The sequence below is a fragment of the Odontesthes bonariensis genome, chromosome 17 (genome assembly GCF_027942865.1).
Source record: "Odontesthes bonariensis isolate fOdoBon6 chromosome 17, fOdoBon6.hap1, whole genome shotgun sequence".
NCBI lineage: Eukaryota > Metazoa > Chordata > Actinopteri > Atheriniformes > Atherinopsidae > Odontesthes > Odontesthes bonariensis.
The window spans coordinates 18,278,153-18,295,687 of record NC_134522.1 but is presented as its reverse complement, the minus strand read 5'-3'; the positions used below and the strand labels follow the sequence as shown (position 1 = coordinate 18,295,687).

At 38.6% G+C, this 17,535-nt stretch overlaps 2 protein-coding genes across 2 annotated transcripts; both read right to left on the bottom strand.

Moving 5' to 3' along the window:
• Nucleotides 1-866: 866 nt before the first annotated feature.
• LOC142366457 (B2 bradykinin receptor-like) lies at nt 867-4,498 on the bottom strand. Its single transcript, XM_075448353.1, has 2 exons — nt 4,386-4,498; nt 867-3,391 (listed from the first exon to the last, which is right to left on the bottom strand). Exons 1-2 carry the CDS (start codon nt 4,403-4,405, stop codon nt 2,350-2,352), a joined length of 1,062 nt encoding a protein of 353 aa, XP_075304468.1. The 5' UTR covers nt 4,406-4,498; the 3' UTR covers nt 867-2,349.
• Nucleotides 4,499-8,585: 4,087 nt separating this feature from the next.
• Nucleotides 8,586-11,304, bottom strand: bdkrb1 (bradykinin receptor B1). Its single transcript, XM_075448092.1, has 2 exons — nt 11,228-11,304; nt 8,586-9,954 (listed from the first exon to the last, which is right to left on the bottom strand). The coding sequence occupies exons 1-2, from the start codon at nt 11,255-11,257 to the stop codon at nt 8,842-8,844; spliced, it is 1,143 nt and encodes a 380-aa protein (XP_075304207.1). The 5' UTR covers nt 11,258-11,304; the 3' UTR covers nt 8,586-8,841.
• Between the last annotated feature and the right edge of the window lie 6,231 nt (nt 11,305-17,535).

The following is a 17,535-nucleotide window of genomic DNA, read 5'->3' as shown; positions in this document are numbered from 1 at the left end:
GCGGTGCTGTAGGAGAGGCACCTGGCTGCAGACCTCCAATTGCGCTGTAGCGCCAGATCAAGGAAACGGACGGACGGACGTGGGGCCTCCCTCCGCCTTGGATTATATTATCTCTTTTTATTGTGACTTGCAATCCACTTTTATTTCTTCTTTTTTACAATTTTATCACGCTACTGTATGTATTTTATTTTTGTTTTGGTTTTAGTGTTTTAATAAATTATTACTGCAAAGGCGGCCCTTCTTAGCAGTGGAAATCTTTATTGGCTGGTGTCAAAGAACCTCACACACACATGCACATGCACAGGGTCACACACTCATGGAGACAGATGCCATACACTGGAACTGAGTGTTCTGGAACTGTGAGTGTTCAGTGTCGGAGTCTGTTGAAGAGGGGGGGGGGGTTCGGCAGGAGTTCATTTAGCAAAGGTTGGCTTCCCTTTGTTGTCCCACAGCTCTGGCAGACACATTTTGTATCAACAAAGGCACTGCATTCCAAAAACATATGAGTTGGATTAAGCAGCAATGGTAGCGGCTGCACAGTGTGAATCTCTACAAGACAACACTGCAAGTTGTCACTTAAATTTCACAATGTGGAGAGCACGCATTTACTCTCTTGAGAGCAAGTCTGTTGTCAAAATTCATTTATGACTCCACTGTAAAAAAAAACACACACTTGTATAATTTGCTGAAACACTGAATGTACTTTTTTGCTGTCTTTAATATGATTGGCTTTCAAAGATGAACACTTCTTTGACAGTTGAAGTATTGTTGAGAAAACATCTATATCAAAAGATCAACATAAGTGCATTGTTGAGCTCTGCAGAGTCATGCAATTCTTTCATTGCCCAAATTAACAAAAATGACAATTGAACAATATAAAAGTTTTATTTGGAAGAGCAACTTTGTTAAAATATTTTTACAATTAAATTAAATTTTTATGATATGTGATTTGAAACATCCACAAAAGTAAGACAAACGAGTGCATATCATGCCCAACGCCTAGTGGTGAGTCTTCATGCTGCTGATATTCCATGTCTGAAAATGGCTTTATAAACATGAGGTTGAACCAGACTTAAGAAAGCCACTCAACTGGTCTTGCTTGCAGTTGAGAGGATGTGACAGTATGAAAACACTAGGATAGAGATTTGGCATGCAGCCCTAAAACAGAAAGAAAACATCTGATACTACCACAAAGCAATAGTCACAGTGAACTACACATGCTCATAAGAGTAAGTTCATTTGTTTGTGGTTAAAACAGTTAAAGCTGGACCTCCAGAGGTGTTACATCATGTTTATTATGGCTATTATGTTTCAGAATAGATACATGTAAGTTAATTGAGCAACAATGAAGAGTGTTTACAAAGTAAAGAGACAGTTCCATGACTGTGAGTCTTCATTTGTCAGTTGGATTTGAATGGTAAATAGAAGAAGCAACAAATGTACACAACCTTGCAAATGCGTGCATGTAGCCATGCTCAGATTATAAATGTCTCTGAAGTCAAATTCAAAGAGAATGCACAAGTTACAATTACTTTACACAGCAAAGTAAGACAGATAGTATGGAATGAACTTTTTCTGTATACAGTATTTCTTTTTGGGTGTTCACCACTAACCTATCAAAGGTTTGCGTTATAGTTGAGCTGTCATAATGACGAGAGATTCAAACACATTTTAGCAGACATGCACATGAACAAGAAAAAAAAACATCCTTTCATTAAATATTTGCATTAATTCATTATATGCTGTTACAGAGACACCAAGTATGCTTCAATCTCTTTTAGGTTTTACATTTCTTCCATTATCTTAGTTTGACTCCGTTACTTTTGCACTATAAAACACATGCGGTCTTGCTTTTTAAATATGTAGCAGTGTTACTATTGTGTTAAGTCTAAAAGCATTTTTTGTAAAACAGCTCTTGGGGTGTGAGTGTTTTGATGGAAGATTCAGTGACTGAGTCCCATATCCTGTAAAGTTGTGCAAGACAGACAGAATGTCATGACACACTTGATCACAAACAATTACACACATATTTTCAACTGATCTGTTGTTTAAGTTGATGAAGTTGATTATTCTTCATCGTTTTACAAAACTTCAGCTTAAGTAAAAAAGAAACAATATAGATGTAGATGAATAATATGTAGTGCAGCAGGAGGCAGATATCCTGTTGGGCTTATCGGAGATTTCCATTTTAATGCTGGAATTGCAAAACTTGTGTATTCAAATTTCAGATATTTTTCTCATTACATCGGGAGTTAGGATTATGATTAACAGCCTGTTTAATTTTATTTAGAAAATCATCTAACAACATACCCTAACTTAGGAAAAAAATAATAATCACCAGCCTGTAGATCAAGCTAAAGCATCTTGAGCTTTAATATGTTTTGACAGAGAAGTGCGTGTGGAACTGAAGGTGTGGACTGGTTTCCTGTTAGGTTTACACTGCTTGAAAACTTCCTGAACCTTTTTCTGGAAGTTTTTTCCAACAATGACATAAAGAATGGGGTTGAGAACACTGTTGAAGATTCCAAAGTATTTGAAGATCTGTTTGCAGCCTTCCAGGATTTGGAGAGAGTTACACTCTGTCAGGATTTCAACTTGTTTGAGAAAATCCGGGATCTTAGTCATCTCAAATGGCACCCAGCAGATCAGGAAGGCCAGGAGGACTGCAAGAACCAGGGTGGTGGCCTTATTGTCTGTATTCTGAAAATGTACACCTTCTATTAACCTGTTACCCAGAGTTTTAATAATTTTGATAGTGCAGAAGGAAATAATGGAAACGGGGATGACAAAGCCAAATATGAAGATCATCGACTCACACAGCAGGTTTATACTAAGATTTGGATATTCAAGATAGCAAAAGGTAGAAATGAACTCAGGAAAATATTTCATTTTCCTGAAGATGAGTGCAGGAGTAGTCAGGAGGAAGCCGAAAGCCCACACCAAAAAACATGCCACTTTGGCATAACGTGGCCTACGCAGCGTCTCTTGGGACAGTGGGTGCACCAAAGCCAAATAACGATCTATGCTAACCAAAACCAAGAAGTAGATGCTGCAGTAGAAATTCATTAACATGCCCACATTGACAGCTTTGCACATAAATTCTCCAAAAGTCCAGTTGAATTCATTGGATATGTTGACAGCCCAGAAGGGCAAACAGGACACCAGAAGAAGGTCAGCAGCAGCCAAGTTGCTCAGGTAGATCTCAGCCACAGTGCAGGCCTTCTTATGGAGGATAAAAACCGTCAGCACAAACACATTCAAGATGATTCCCATCACAGCGATGAGTAGGATATACACAGGAATAACAGTGTAGGTCCAAGATTGATATGGGCAAACATTGTCATTTGTATTGTTTTCGTCTACAGTCACAGAGCTAAAGTCGACAGGGATGCTGCAGAGAAACAGAGAAAGGCCGAAAAGACATTAATAAGACAGAGTGAAGCTAACTTTGACAATTGTCATAAAACTTTCAGTGAAATAGACTGATTATTTCTAGGAAATATTCATCACAATATTCTAGTGTAACATAGGGTTACATATCGTGTATGCTATTGGCTTGTTTTGGTCATTATTCACATAATAGAGTACAGTGTTTATTTCCATTTGTCTCCTAACATTTTATGCCCTTAATGATAGGCATAGTTGAAAGAAACAGCAGAGCACTTCTGTGTTATGACCCTGTAAGAGTGTAAAGATATGAAGCATTTAGCACATTTTATTTCAGTCTTTATCTACATTAAAGGTAATTAAATTATGGCATTAGTAAACAGTCTTACTCATCCTAAAGCATTGTTTTATTTACTGGTGGAGAGTTCACTCAAGGTAGGGAATAAAAGAGAGACACGTATCTCTATAAATAAACTCCTTCCTTGGTCCGGCAAAGAAAAATACACAACACATAGCATACAAAATACTAGTATAATGACTGAAAATAAATTCAAATGTTGTGGAGTTTTTGTCAGACACTGCATTCATAATGTTTGTCAGTTATTTCTGATTCACCATCAGATCCATATTAAGGCATTTCTATTCAACTTGGAATGATTATCTCTATTGTTCTCAGTGCCTTCCAGACTGCTTTTTTCCCCACATGCTTCCAAGCATATGTTATTGATTAACTTGTTAAGTAAAACTTTTTTTGTGTTTTGTAATTTAAAGTCAAAGTTTTATTCGTCTCAGTTTCAGCATTTTAGCGTTAAAAGGATTTTCTCAGCTGGTATTTGCTAACTGTCGATTCTGTTATTTTTCCATTATCAAAGCACATTATGCTGATCACAATGCACAATGGTGAACACTGTTCAGTTATAGACGGCCCTTACTAAGCTTTCAATCAAAAATAATGAAAGTAAAACATAGAAAAGTAAGCCATAAATGCTTTTGCATACCTTGTGGGTGAGACAGCCATTACTTGTGGAAAAAAGAATATGAGATCACCAAGCAACGGTTTTCCAGTAAGTGCTGCAACAGTCTTCTGTTTGCCTCTGACTTTCTTTCTTGAAGGAGAAATTTAACTCATGGCTGCCAGATGTCTTTAAAAATTTCTGATTATTCCCACCCCTTTCTTCACTCTGCTCCTCCTCCACTGTTTTCACTCTACCAGTGACAGTGTGTGGCTTCATGAAGTAGAGCAGTTGTTTTCAAACTGGCACACCATGGGGCACAAAAAACGTGATAATAATAGAGTGATCATAGAAATGAAAAGGGAGGGTCAAAATAAAAAATGAATGAATTGATGTTTCATACAAACCTTTTAAAAGTACATTTTGTCAGTTTACAAGCTAGAGAGACACAAATCTGTCCGTGATTTTTGTTGTTCTATTGGTCCTGAGGAGTGGGCCACTCATAAGTCCTCTTTAAGGATGGTCTCCTGTTGCTCTTCTAGTAAACTAGGGTAAGCAATGCCAGTTGGCGCAGTGTAGTGTCTGATACTGCATGCTTACTGCATCTGTGGCATACTCATAAATAACGAGATTATGTGTAGGCTCAGTTGTAAGTTAATCACATCACCTGGTCACATGATTTGTTTAACTGCCGGTGGTCAAAAGCACCAAGATATGTTTAAAATGCAGAGATAAAACTAACTTAATTCTAAACAGACAGACATATGTATATTCATAAAGCGATACCAGAAAACTTTTCTCAACGTGTCATATCAATACCAAAATGGAGAAAAACCGAGCTAACAATATATGAACCCAAATCCCAAAAAGTTGTGATGATGTGTAAAATGTAAATAGAGAGAGAGAATGCAATGCTTTGCAAATCTCATAAACCGGCATTTTAGTCACAATAGAAAACCTAGCAAATATTGAAAGTGAGACATTTTAATACACTGAGGCTGCATGGTGGCATTGTGGTTGACACTATTTCCGCTTAGCAAGAGGGTTCCTTGTTCAAATCTCGCCTGGGGCCTTTATTCTGTGGAATCTGCATGTTCTCCCTGTGAATGTGTGGGTAGTCTCCAGTTCCAATCACCTCCCAAAAACCTGTGTGTTAGGTTAATTGTTGATTCTAAAATGGCATTGGAAGTGAGTGTGAGAGTGCATGATTGTTTGTCTCTCTACAACCCTGAAATGTGTCAAACAGGTACAGAAAAAGTATGAATAGATGCATAAAAAAATACTTGCACATCTTGAATTTTATGTCTCCAAAAGGTTGGGACAAGGCCATGTTTACCACTGTGTAACATCCCCTCTTCTTTTAACAATAGTCTGTAAATGTCTGGAAACTGAAAAAGACCAGTTGCTGAACCCTTGGGAGAGGAATGTTATGTGGAATGTCCAATAATCATAAATGCACTGTTTTCACTGTTGCAAAGATCAAGATCATTTCTAGGAGCAATTCTAGACACGTTTTAACTGTTGACGTACAGTGCTTCCAAACATGTCCAGACAAGTAGAGCAGCATGTGGAAAAACAGCTCTACATGAAAGGAAACCTCTGAATTTTAATTACTGAAAGACAAGCTAATTTACGCCAAAAACAACAATGTGTCTATTACTATCAGTCACTCTACACTCTTTTTTTTTGCTCTCACAAACTGTTAATCTTGCAAAACATCAAGCAATCTCCAATTGAAATACATTACCTAAAAGGTCAACTTCCCATTAATTTAAGGACTATTGAAAACAATACACACTAACAGTAGTTTAAATGACTCTGTAAAAACAATGGAGAGGGGTATCTGATTATCCTCTTGGGCGAACAGAACTGCTTCGTTTCTGCCTCCTCACTAATCAGTTTTAGGCAGTAACAGCCCTGGATGCTTCCTGGTCAGAAGCAAAACAGCAGACCAAATCTAGTGGAGTGAAAACATCGGAGTACTTACCAACCAGATGCATCTGTCATATACTGAACAGAAGAGTGAGCACAGAATTAATGAGAAAAAATAACAATACTGCTGGTTATTCTTGCAAACCCTGTCTGTAACAGATACGGACGTAGAGGCTTTGCAGAGAGTTTATTTCACACAATGTGAAACGGTTTATCTTGCTGAGCCAAATTCTCAAGAACTCAAGATTCAAATAAACAGGTGGACTGAAATCCGGTCCAAAACACGCTGACAAGAAAAGACAATATTAGAAAAGAATATTTTGTCCCTAATGAAAGCACTATCTCTCAAATGGTTGTGTGAAGTCATAGTTTGTGCTTTTGTCTCGTTGTTAGCTCAAGTCTGCTGCAAGACTGCTGTCAATATTTGTCAATATAACTTAGCCCATAATGAGACTGAAAATGGGTAGTAAAAGAAAATATTCAAGCAACGTACAGATGATGAGAAAGGCGTATCTAAAGCAATGTAATATTTCATCAGTTAGCAAAGGGTTAACTCATATGAAATGAGCATATTGTGATGTGAAGCATCCCTGTCTTATCACATGCTTTAACTACATAACATAGTTTTAGGGAAAGCAAAATTCTGCAAAGAAACTTGAACATGTATAGGAAACGTGTCATGTTCAGCACTAAAAGAACTGTGCTGGTTACAGTATAATTTATTAGGTAGGGGCAATTTGTATCATCGTCCTGAGTATTTCTTGACACTGATGGCTTAATGAGGTGACAGCATAAAAATCAAAAGAGCATGTTAGTGTCATATTAAACTGTAATGGTGAGGGGTTCTGGCTCAATTCTGTTGCAACTGTGAAAGTCTTGGATGGCAACACGTAGACTGTGGACACAGTAATACATATTAATGAACTTTTGTGATTTCTATCTTTTACATCTCTACATATTGGGTGATAAAAAAAACTAATCACAGGTGAATGATTCTTTCTCCAAACAAGTTTTCCAATATTTTCTTAGAGGAGTAGCTGCCATCACTTTGCAAAGAGTCTTGCAGGGAGGTAAAGGAGTAACAAGGGAAGGGAATGTTCCAGTTGTAGTAAGGCACTGGTATACACAAGGTTACTTCAGCTCAAAACAGATGAGTAATTAAGGATGATTGTTCGAGTTATTTAATTTAGAAAATGTTGCTGGAAATTGCCAAATGGCCACCAGATCATGTGCAACATTTGAACACAAAAATATCCACCACTGCCAGCTGTCAAACCGGTAAACATAAAACCTAACTCCTGACTTCATCAGCTTTAACTAACCTGCTAATTAACTCAAATGTATCATTTAGTTGAAATGCTAATGTGTAAAGTTTTCAGGAGGACAAGAAGGGAGATAGTAAAACAAACCATCAAAGAAAAAACACCTAGACATGTTACACAAAGATGGATTTTCTAGTGCTCACACTGTGAATCAGACATTTACCGTATTTTCCGGACTATAAGTTGCACTTTTTTTCATAGTTTGGCTGATTCTGCAACTTTTACTCAGGTGCGACTTATATATTAAAATATATATAATTTAACATGTTTTTAAATGTTAATTCATACTGACTGACATGAACCAAGGATTAAACATTGCTATCTAGCCGCGAGAGGACACTATCTAGGCTTGTGACCAACTATATGCTGCTCCTGTACCACTGAAAAAAGGAACTGAAACATAACTTAAAGACAACTGAGAAACACTGAACACAAACAAAATGCAGCCAAACAAAAAAATCCTATTCTGCAGATTACAAACTGTAGGTAGTAAAATATGCAGCCGAAAATGTTGTGAAATAAATTTCTAAATAAGTGCGATTTATGTGTGTTTTTTTCCTCTTCCTGACGCATTTTTTAACTGATGCGATCTATACTCCAGAGCGATTCATAGTCTGGAAAATTCGGTAAATTGGAGATTATTGAGTGTCATTAAATTGATTGTACCAGCAGTTCAAGTAATGCACAAATTAATAATGTATGAATAATTTATGTCTGCATCATTAAGAGAAACAGACATAACAGGATTGTGCATGATGTCATTATTGGATAAATGTTTCCATGCCAAAATATACAGAAGGACTGATTGTAAATGTATGTAAAGTACATGGGGACTCATTGTGACATAGCAGCCTGTATTGTGAGAAGGAATTTGCAGAAAAAAGACAAAATCAAGTGGGCTAGGTTTTGTTTTGTGTGTTTTATTTAGAAACACCAGAAGCAGGAATGAGCAGTTAAACAGACCAAACAAAGATACATATAGTCTGTCCACAGCATAAGACGCAAGTGTCAAGATGGAACCTGTAAAGAAAGAATCTGCTTCCATTTCTTGTGCATAAGATCCATTATTTCTATTTGTGTCCATTATATCCCTAAATGTAGAATAAACATCCTCTCATAGTGCTGCTTAACTCTGTAATAGGATTATTATTGTGTTAAGTCTCATTAAACACAAAACAACTTAAGAGCCATATCCTGTATATTTTATTCATAAATGATAAAGATGTTGGTGAGCAGGATGTCATCATTCACACTTGCTCTTTGGCACTTAAAATGACCACAGGTTTAATTTGCTCTGTTCTGTTGACATAAGTGGACACGACAGAACGTTGGTATGTAGTCATGTCTGAGCCTCTTCGTTGATATCTAGCCCCTCTGTAGATGGCGCTAACCTTCCTCCTAAAGTGCTGTCCAGAGAGGACATACAGAAGAGGGTTCAAGGTACTGTTGAGAAAGGCCAGATATGCTGAAATCTGACCTCCTATATCGAGAGTGTGAGACCACATGGTCTCATCTAACATTTGGACAGAACAGAGCGTGTCGAGGAAGGTGAATACCTGGAAAGGACCCCAACACAGTAGAAATAGTAACGTGACAGCATACACCAGTACTGTGGCTTTCATGTCATTAGGGTCATGCAAACCCAAACCTCCCCCCCTCTGAGCCAGAGCCCTGATTATGTTCCAGCTGCTGAAAACAATGACCAGAACAGGAAGCACGAAGCCCACGGCATTTATCAGAATCTGATGGGCTAGTTTCCAAGAGCTATCATGAGTGTAATCAAGAACACAGGAAGCTGTTTCATACTCCTCAAAAAACTTTACCTTTCTGTGAACAATGGTCGGGATGCTCAGCAAGAGCCCTAACATCCACAGGATGAAGCAAATGACCTTGGCGTAAAGTGTCCGTCTTAACCACCTCGCCTCCATGGTTTTCACGAGTGCCAAGTAGCGGTCAATGCTAATCATGACCAGGGAGTAGATGCTGGTGTAGAAGTTAATGATAATGATGGAGTTGACAAGTTTGCATAATGCATCTCCGTACAGCCAGTGAAACCTGTTGAGAATGTTCATTGCCCAGAAAGGGAGGCCACAGAGAAGAATGAAGTCAGCCAGTGCCAGGTTGCTCAGATATATCTCTGCTACAGTCAGTCTGTCTTTGTGGGCTACAAACACTGCCAGGACAAAGCCGTTAAAGAGAATACCCAGCAGGGATATGATGAAGATATACGGGGGAACGATGGCGAGGACAAGCTCCCATTCTGTGGAGAAAGGAGACTCTGATGGGCTGAATGGAGACGATACGCTGCTGTTTTCAGACCAGATCAGTGCTGTAGGTACCGATGTCACTGGCTCCATTGACTGTGAAACAAAATAATTATACATTACTCATCAGTGACATGATGCTCATCGTAATGTTTAAGATGTTGTATTGTTAAAACTACTACATTTTTTGCATTCATTGATGTGAATGTATGTGAAATGGATTGTGACAGAAACACATGAGGTCAGAATTCAAATTCAGAATTGACAAAAAATTATTCAGTAAATGAAAAGCTGGAAATAACTCTATAAAGAAATCTGTAATTGTACATCATTTTCATTTCCTGAATTTATCCTGCGTTTTTGAAAAAAATACCAATAAAATTACAGAAATACATTGTGAATTTAGGTATCTAATGTCAAATTGTCAAAATGTTAAAAGGAGTGAATGTGAGTAGATTTTAATTTCAAGTCCAAAGTTTAATTTAACAAAGAAAGAAAGGGGAATTTGACTGAGATAAGTTTCAAGCTGGTTAGCTCATATAGCGTTAAATTCAAGTCCAACATTATTTATTGATGCAGTTGAGGCTCCGTTTTTATGCAGTTTAACTTTGGTTTGGTGTTCAAAGTTTGAATGGCTTAGAAGGGTGTTAGATTTAATAAATAACTGGCAACACCGGGTGAAGGTTTTGTGAGAAACAATGAGAGTCAGTTTGTGTGGATTGGGGTAGCTATGCTCTGATTTACTGCTTGCCGTAAGGATTGGAATTAAAGTGGTGATAGTGTTGCTGCGGTGTGTGTCTGCAAGCTGCTGTTTGTTTCCAAAAATGCTAAATCTGTGAATGTAGAACTTATCTGCGTAACAATAGTACGTGAAAAAGAAGTGGGATATAATCTCTTGATGATGTTCAGTTATTGTCCCCTATTCAAACGAGCCAATTGATTTTATATGGTAAAAACAATTATATAAATGTAATAAAAGTTCATGAAAAATGTTGTTATTATGCATGGGTAGACATCATTCATTAAAGCTTGAAAAGTAAAGCAGCAGAGGCTTGAAGCTAAAAACTATTTTATTTGTGAAAATGACCGTGTTACAGTACGCGTAAACATTATTTAGGTATACATTAGGTAAAAGAGGCACACACTCACACACACCTAAACAGAATTATTATTTTTTCTTGCTTTAAACCAGACTGAAGAAAATAATCCTTGCAATGTGTTAAACCTTCTGCCTTATGTACTGTTTTTGTGTAGTACTTCATTTTCTGCCTTGACTGACAGAGCTGAGAATTTTTAAAATGTTGTGTACCAGGTATTAGTATTTGGAGCTCAGAACAAATAATTAAAATGGAACAAGAGACACTCTTACTGTTTCTTCCACGAATCCTCCTTTGGACATGAAAAAAGACACATGTGGAACAGGGCTCAGCTTTGTACGCTGAATTCCTGGTAAGAGCACACAGAGAGTACGAGGGGAGATCTCCTTCGCGTTGCTTTGTATATATACTTGCATTCTTCCACACCCTTGGCTGCTGAGTTCAATATATCAACTTGTTTAGGAAAAGAGTCAACATTCGTTCCGTACACATGTCAGAGGAAGGCTGCAGTTGTGTTGGACTGCAGAAAACTATCAAGACAAGATCATAACAGAGCATTGATTTATCTTAACTGAACTGTAAAGCAGGTCGAATTTGACTGAATATTGTAGCAAAAAATATTCCATTTGTGATACTGTACACAGTGTTTTTACATACACATCCCATGCTTCCGGTTTGAAGGGAAAAGACTCTGTGACATTATGAAATCATTCTGATGTGATGGACTGGCGTCCGGCCACCTTATTCATTCTGTTTTGTTGTAAAGGCCATGGGACTTTTTGTTAACTTAAATTGGATTTTAATGTAAGGTTTTTTTCCCCCCACTATAAATAATAAAACAGTAACAATATTAATGATAAATGTGGATGATTTTTTCTCTCAGCCTTCCCTTCCTTCTTTCTTTTCCCTTGTGTCAGTGTATTTGGGTTATCTAAAATATGATGTGATTGATACAGTACTCCCATTTATGGTCACAATAGTAGTAGTAGTAGTAGAAGTAAATATATAAATATATATATATATATATATATGTGTGTGTGTACACATATATATACAATACAATCCTCTATTCAAAGAAGAAACACATCACTTTCTTTCCCATAATACAGTTTATTGAAGATGCTTTTTAATGCCTCAAGGAATGATCTTAACTAGCATTACTGATACAGTTATTTGTACCTGAGATTCTTTGTGGTACATATTCATAATCAATTTTTAAGTTATACAGATAATGTAGAAGATAAAACCACAGTTTCCCTGTAAACTCTAGATGACAGAAAAAGTTTTTGTTATTTTTCCCCTCACATCTTTTAGAGTGCAACATGTGAGGTCAGTAAAGAAACTAAACCCAGCATCTTAGAAAAACAGCTAATCTTCCTGAAGCAGGAAACCACAATTTACAAGAAATGAAACAAGATATTGAATCCAAGCCTGGCTTAGATATGGCGATATCAGCTTGGTCAAATGATAGCAATAGTGGTCCAGAAGTAATTTATTTGAAAAAGTAGAGTTTTATCTCTTCTTCCACAACCTAACATCAACATTTTGAAAGACCTCAGTCAGATGAGAAGTATTTTATTGTCTTCATGTGTGTATATGTGTGAAACCCTACGGTGGCCGACACGTGCAAATGCTGAAACAAATCCAACAATAAAATGCTGCAAGAGAAAAATGCGGCAATAACAAAAACGACCGGAGCACACGCGCTGCAAACCCCAAAACACATGCAAGAGAGAAACGCTGCAAACTTCAAAACCAGAGGCGGACAGAGTACACAGCTTCCTTACTTGAGTAAAAGTACAGATACCCCTTGATAAATTTTACTCAAGTACAAGTAAAAGTACTACAGTCAGATATCTACTTAAGTAAAAGTACTGAAGTACTTGTTTTTAAAAGTACTTGAGTATCAAGAGTACAAGAGTACATTTTCTAAATATTGCATTATAACTGCCACAGTGCTTACATTTATGTATAGAAACGTCCTACATGGAGTTATGAAAAATGTTAATGTTAATACCTTGGAGAATGTAAAAGGAATTGAAAGTAAAATCAAGTCATTTTCATCTTTTTACCATGTTGCTTTATTTAACATTTCTCACTTGCAAGGCAATAGCACAATGGCAACACTGACAAACCTCTGCTAGAGTTTTAATGGATTATTGCATCCACATTTGAACCTGACTGTTAAACACACAGTATACTCAAGAACATAAAAACAAATGCTCAGCTTACATAAATATGTAATATCAGAAAAGAAAATTCAGCTAACAATTGTATGTATGTGTTTTTTCATCAAGCAAATCAATGAACCTAAACCAGCAAAGAAGGCAATATAGCAGTGTTCTGAGTTGACACACCTCTGAACCTGACCGTGTTATACACGCAGCATAGCAACCCACTTGCGTTGTTTTCTGTCAGTGAGTTCAGATTGGCAGGCAGCTAGCCACCATAACACCGTAACTCCAGCGCAGTAAACTGAACGCGAACCCTATCTTAACATTGGTGCATGGTAAAACAAAGGCAGAGTGCCGTAACCATGGCCGTAACTCCGCTGTAAATTCCAGCGTTCTAAAGTGCAGCGGAACAAAGCTAAAATACCGTAACTGATGTTACGGGCTTCTGTCTTGCTGCAGATGTTACATGATTAGCTTGTCTCGGCTTATGCTCACTATTGTCAGGCCAAAGTTAGCCATCTGAATGGCTAGCTACAGGTGGCAAATTGGCGGGTGCATGTGGCTTCGACTACTCAAACGTAACCGAGAATGTAAAAAGCTGCATTATCGTAGATAGCCAATCATTTAGTGCACTTTTCTGTAGCTAGAATCTAGCTTAGAAATGTAAGGAAGTTTATTTCAATGTAGGCTATGTACCTTGACATGCTTCTGCAAGTTGGAGGATGAATTTTTGTAGGCGGTGATGAAGTTCTCTTTTGGTAAAATATCATTAACTCTCATCTAATCTGACCATGGAGTAAAGAGTACAATATTTGCCTCTCAAATGTACTTGAGTAAAGTCATGAGTACTCCCCAAAAATGATACTCGAGTAAAGTACAGATCCCTCAAAATTGTACTTAAGTACTGTACTCAAGTAAATGTACTCCGTTACTGTCCGGCTCTGTTCAAAACACATGCAAGAGAGAAACGCGCTGCAAACATCAAAACACAACGGAAGTTCGCCAGGCCACTAGGGGGTCTCAACCTGCGGGATAGGGGATCGACTATGGGAGATCTACCATATTAATGAAAGAAAAGAAAGTCAAAAGGTACGTTGTCATTTATGTCTTTTTTAAACACTTGGCCGTAATCTTTTACCTTATTATAGCGACATAACTCCGCTGCTCTTCTATAATAAGGTTTTTGTGATTGCCGCATTTTTCTCTTGCAGCATTTTATTGTTGGATTTGTTTCGGCGTTTGCAGCGCGTTTGCACGTGTCGGCCACCGTAGAAACCAGACTGCCCATCAAAAACAAAATCCGCTCTCCTGTTCCTCTGGCATCACTATTCAACATATCTCTCTAATTTTTGTTTTCTACAAAACATTAAAGGTGATAGAGAATGGTTGAATGGGGCATTAATCCTTGTTCTGTGATGTGATATGTAGCCCAAAAAAAATTGGTTGGGTCTGTAATGGCTCAGAACCTCCCTAAAAGGCTCTCTGAAACAGCTATGTTACTATGCTGGGTTTAGAATGCGTCGTTTGCCCTTATTGGCGTCGTTTCAGAGCTTATCTGGCAACCTCATTATGAAATGCAGGTAGGTGTTGGCGCTATTCGGTTGCCGTTGCTTGATTGGCTGCCCTTGCTCTCACTAAAAAACAGAGTTATAGAGTTATAGACTGACTGAAAAGAAAGCTCATCAGAATCAGAATTCATTTTATTGCCATTGTTAGTGAACAGTGTTCACTAACTAGGAATTTGCTGCGGCGTAAGGTGCAAACATGTAACATAGGATATAAGAATAAAAATATATGAATATAAAATGTACAAGGTGTGTACAACAATACACAGTATCCAATTTACAGAGCAACAACAGTGCAGCTTCATTAGTGCAATTTTAATGATGGTAAAGTGACTGGGGCAGGTTATGAGGTGATTATGAAGTGTTCATAAGTCCAACTGCAAGGGGGAAAAAACAGTTTTTATGACGGGAGGTTCTGGTCCGAATGGACCGAAGCCTCCTGCCCGAGGGGAGTGGTGCAAATAGTCCATGTGCAGCGTGAGAAGGGTCAGCTGTGATCCGACCTGCTCGCCCCATAGTCCTGGAGACGTGCAGGTCATGGATAGATGGGATGCTGCAGCCGATCACCTTCTCAGCGGAGCGCACAACTCGCTGCAGTCTGTGTCTGTCCCTGTCGGAACTGACCATCTACTGAGCAAAATTCCGACTGAAGCCTGCTCGGAATCGTGGAAGGTTTGTGAAACTGTCCTCCGTGAAATGCGCAGAGCAAAGGAAAAGTCGGCGGTTGTATGTACTGGGGATGCTGTTAAAAATAAATAAAAGCCATTGATCGCGAACATTGCTTTCCGGGGGAAGAATATGTAACGATCGTAGTCCGCTTTCACAGCCTTGGAAGGCTCACCAGTTCCTGTTTCTCGCCAAAGGGGCGTGTCTGAAAGGGGGTGGCTGTGGATTTGGGTGTGGGGGGGGGTGATTACTGAAAAAGTGACATCACTTTTTCACCAAAACGGATTGGCACTTTTTCTGGGGGATATTCAAAAAAGGGGAGTACTTGAAACAGAGGTTCTGACACTTGCTGGCCCTTCGTGTGTACTCCCCACAGCGAGGAGACTCAGAACTAACACCAAAGACGTGAAAAAGACGATTTTGATTCTCTATCCCCTTTAAAGAATGAGTTGTGTTTTCAAGAAAGAGGGGGTTGTTTGAGGCTGGGATTTTTGCAGTTTAAACAGAAACAGTGCAACAAAGTAATGAGTAAACGTATACACTATATAAAAACCCCAACAATAAAAAATGGATACCCATATCAAGGGACCCTGACAACAAGCATTAGTCAGCTTTGGTCTGGTCTCTGCAGCAGACAGCAAAGCCTTATCTATGGATCTCAGGCTGTGCTCTGGTTGATAGGAGAGCAGCAATTCAACACTGCAGACTGGAGCTGAACAATGTACTACTGTGAATGTGAAGAAAGTTGTAAACAAAGCAGACATTATCTGGTATTCATTAAGAGCTTGCTGCAGAAGACATAACACAGCTATTGACATTCCCTAAAACTGTTCCCTTATATGGTAAATGACCACTGTGTGTTTTTAGATCTAGTTAGAAAGACTTAGAGGTTGAATGAGAACATCGTCAGCAGCACAGAAGCACAAAGACACCACAGGGGACTGTTCTCTCACTATTTCCCTCCAGTCTACACATCTCAAACTTCCAGAACAACTCAGCATCCTTGTCTGCAGATATGCTCAGACGACTTTGCAGGTGTATCAGCGATAGACATGAGGCCAGGGAACCTGTTGACCACTTTTGGCATGGGTGGCATCACATCATCTTGAATATTACCAAAAACAGTTGTCGATTTTAGGAGGACCAGAAAAAACCAAACACTATTTCCATCCTGGAGAAGAGATGAATGTGATGGAGTACTACAGATACCTGGGTGTTCAAATGGACAAAGGCTGTCTATAAGAATTGACAGGGCAGATTCTACTACTTGAGGAAGCTTAGGTTTTAGAGTCTGCACCAAGATTTTGCATGTCTTCTAGAAATCTGTTGTAGAGAGTGCAATCTGCTTTGCAGTCATCTGTTGGAGCAGCAGCATTAGAGCCAGTGACTCGAAAAGAATTGTTATAATTGGCTTTGTTCTTAGACATTAGGAATGAAATAAGTCTCAGTACTTTTCCATATGACCTTAAGTGATGCAGGAGTAGACAGACAAAACAATCAGGAAAGTCTGGGAAACCAAGGGCAGATTGATACACACACATTATTTGAATTCCTCAGAGACATTATTTGGGCTAGTACGATTCATATCCAATCACATTTGATCAACAAGGGATCCACCGTGAGAAACTATGAGATATATATACGAGGTGTAACCGGAGATACGGGGCTCGGTCTGACGGATTCCTGCGAGAGTTCTGTCAGACTGAGACCAGCGCTGAAATACTCCACTTGTTGCCATACCGAATAAAGACTTCATTTTCACTTGAATTACTCCGGTCCGTTCTTGAGCCTCCTACTAAAAGAACCAAATCTAACAAATGGTGCCGTGACCCGAGGTTCGAAGGCTAAAGGACCACCGTGCCGTGCGACCGACCCCCATGCGAGGGAGGACGCCTCGAGGTGATTGGAGGGACAGCTTTTTTGAGACAATCAGGCGCCAGAAAAAAGGTGAGCAGAACACCACTTAATGACTAAATGTGAAATTTCTGCATATTGAATAACCTAAATGAAGTTGTCTGAATTAAGTTTTCCTCTGGTCATGGTAAATCCAAGTGTTAATGTACTGTCTGATGTTTGCAATGAATGGTAACACGTGAAGTATAATACACATAGCCTCACACAGGGAAAGCAAATAAGTGTCCTGACAAGTGAATTCGAACAAAGTGACAAGATAAA

What these genes read in the sequence shown, in the direction of transcription:
- LOC142366457 (XM_075448353.1), bottom strand. Translation starts at nt 4,405, where the DNA reads ATGGCTGTCTCACCCACAAG. An exon ending in ATGGCTGTCTCACCCACAAG is followed by an intron (nt 3,392 to 4,385) that starts GTATGCAAAAGC and finishes GTTTCTCTGCAG; the next exon opens with CATCCCTGTCGACTTTAGCT.
- bdkrb1 (XM_075448092.1), bottom strand. Translation starts at nt 11,257, where the DNA reads ATGTCCAAAGGAGGATTCGTGGAAGAAACA. An exon ending in GAGGATTCGTGGAAGAAACA is followed by an intron (nt 9,955 to 11,227) that starts GTAAGAGTGTCT and finishes TTTGTTTCACAG; the next exon opens with TCAATGGAGCCAGTGACATC.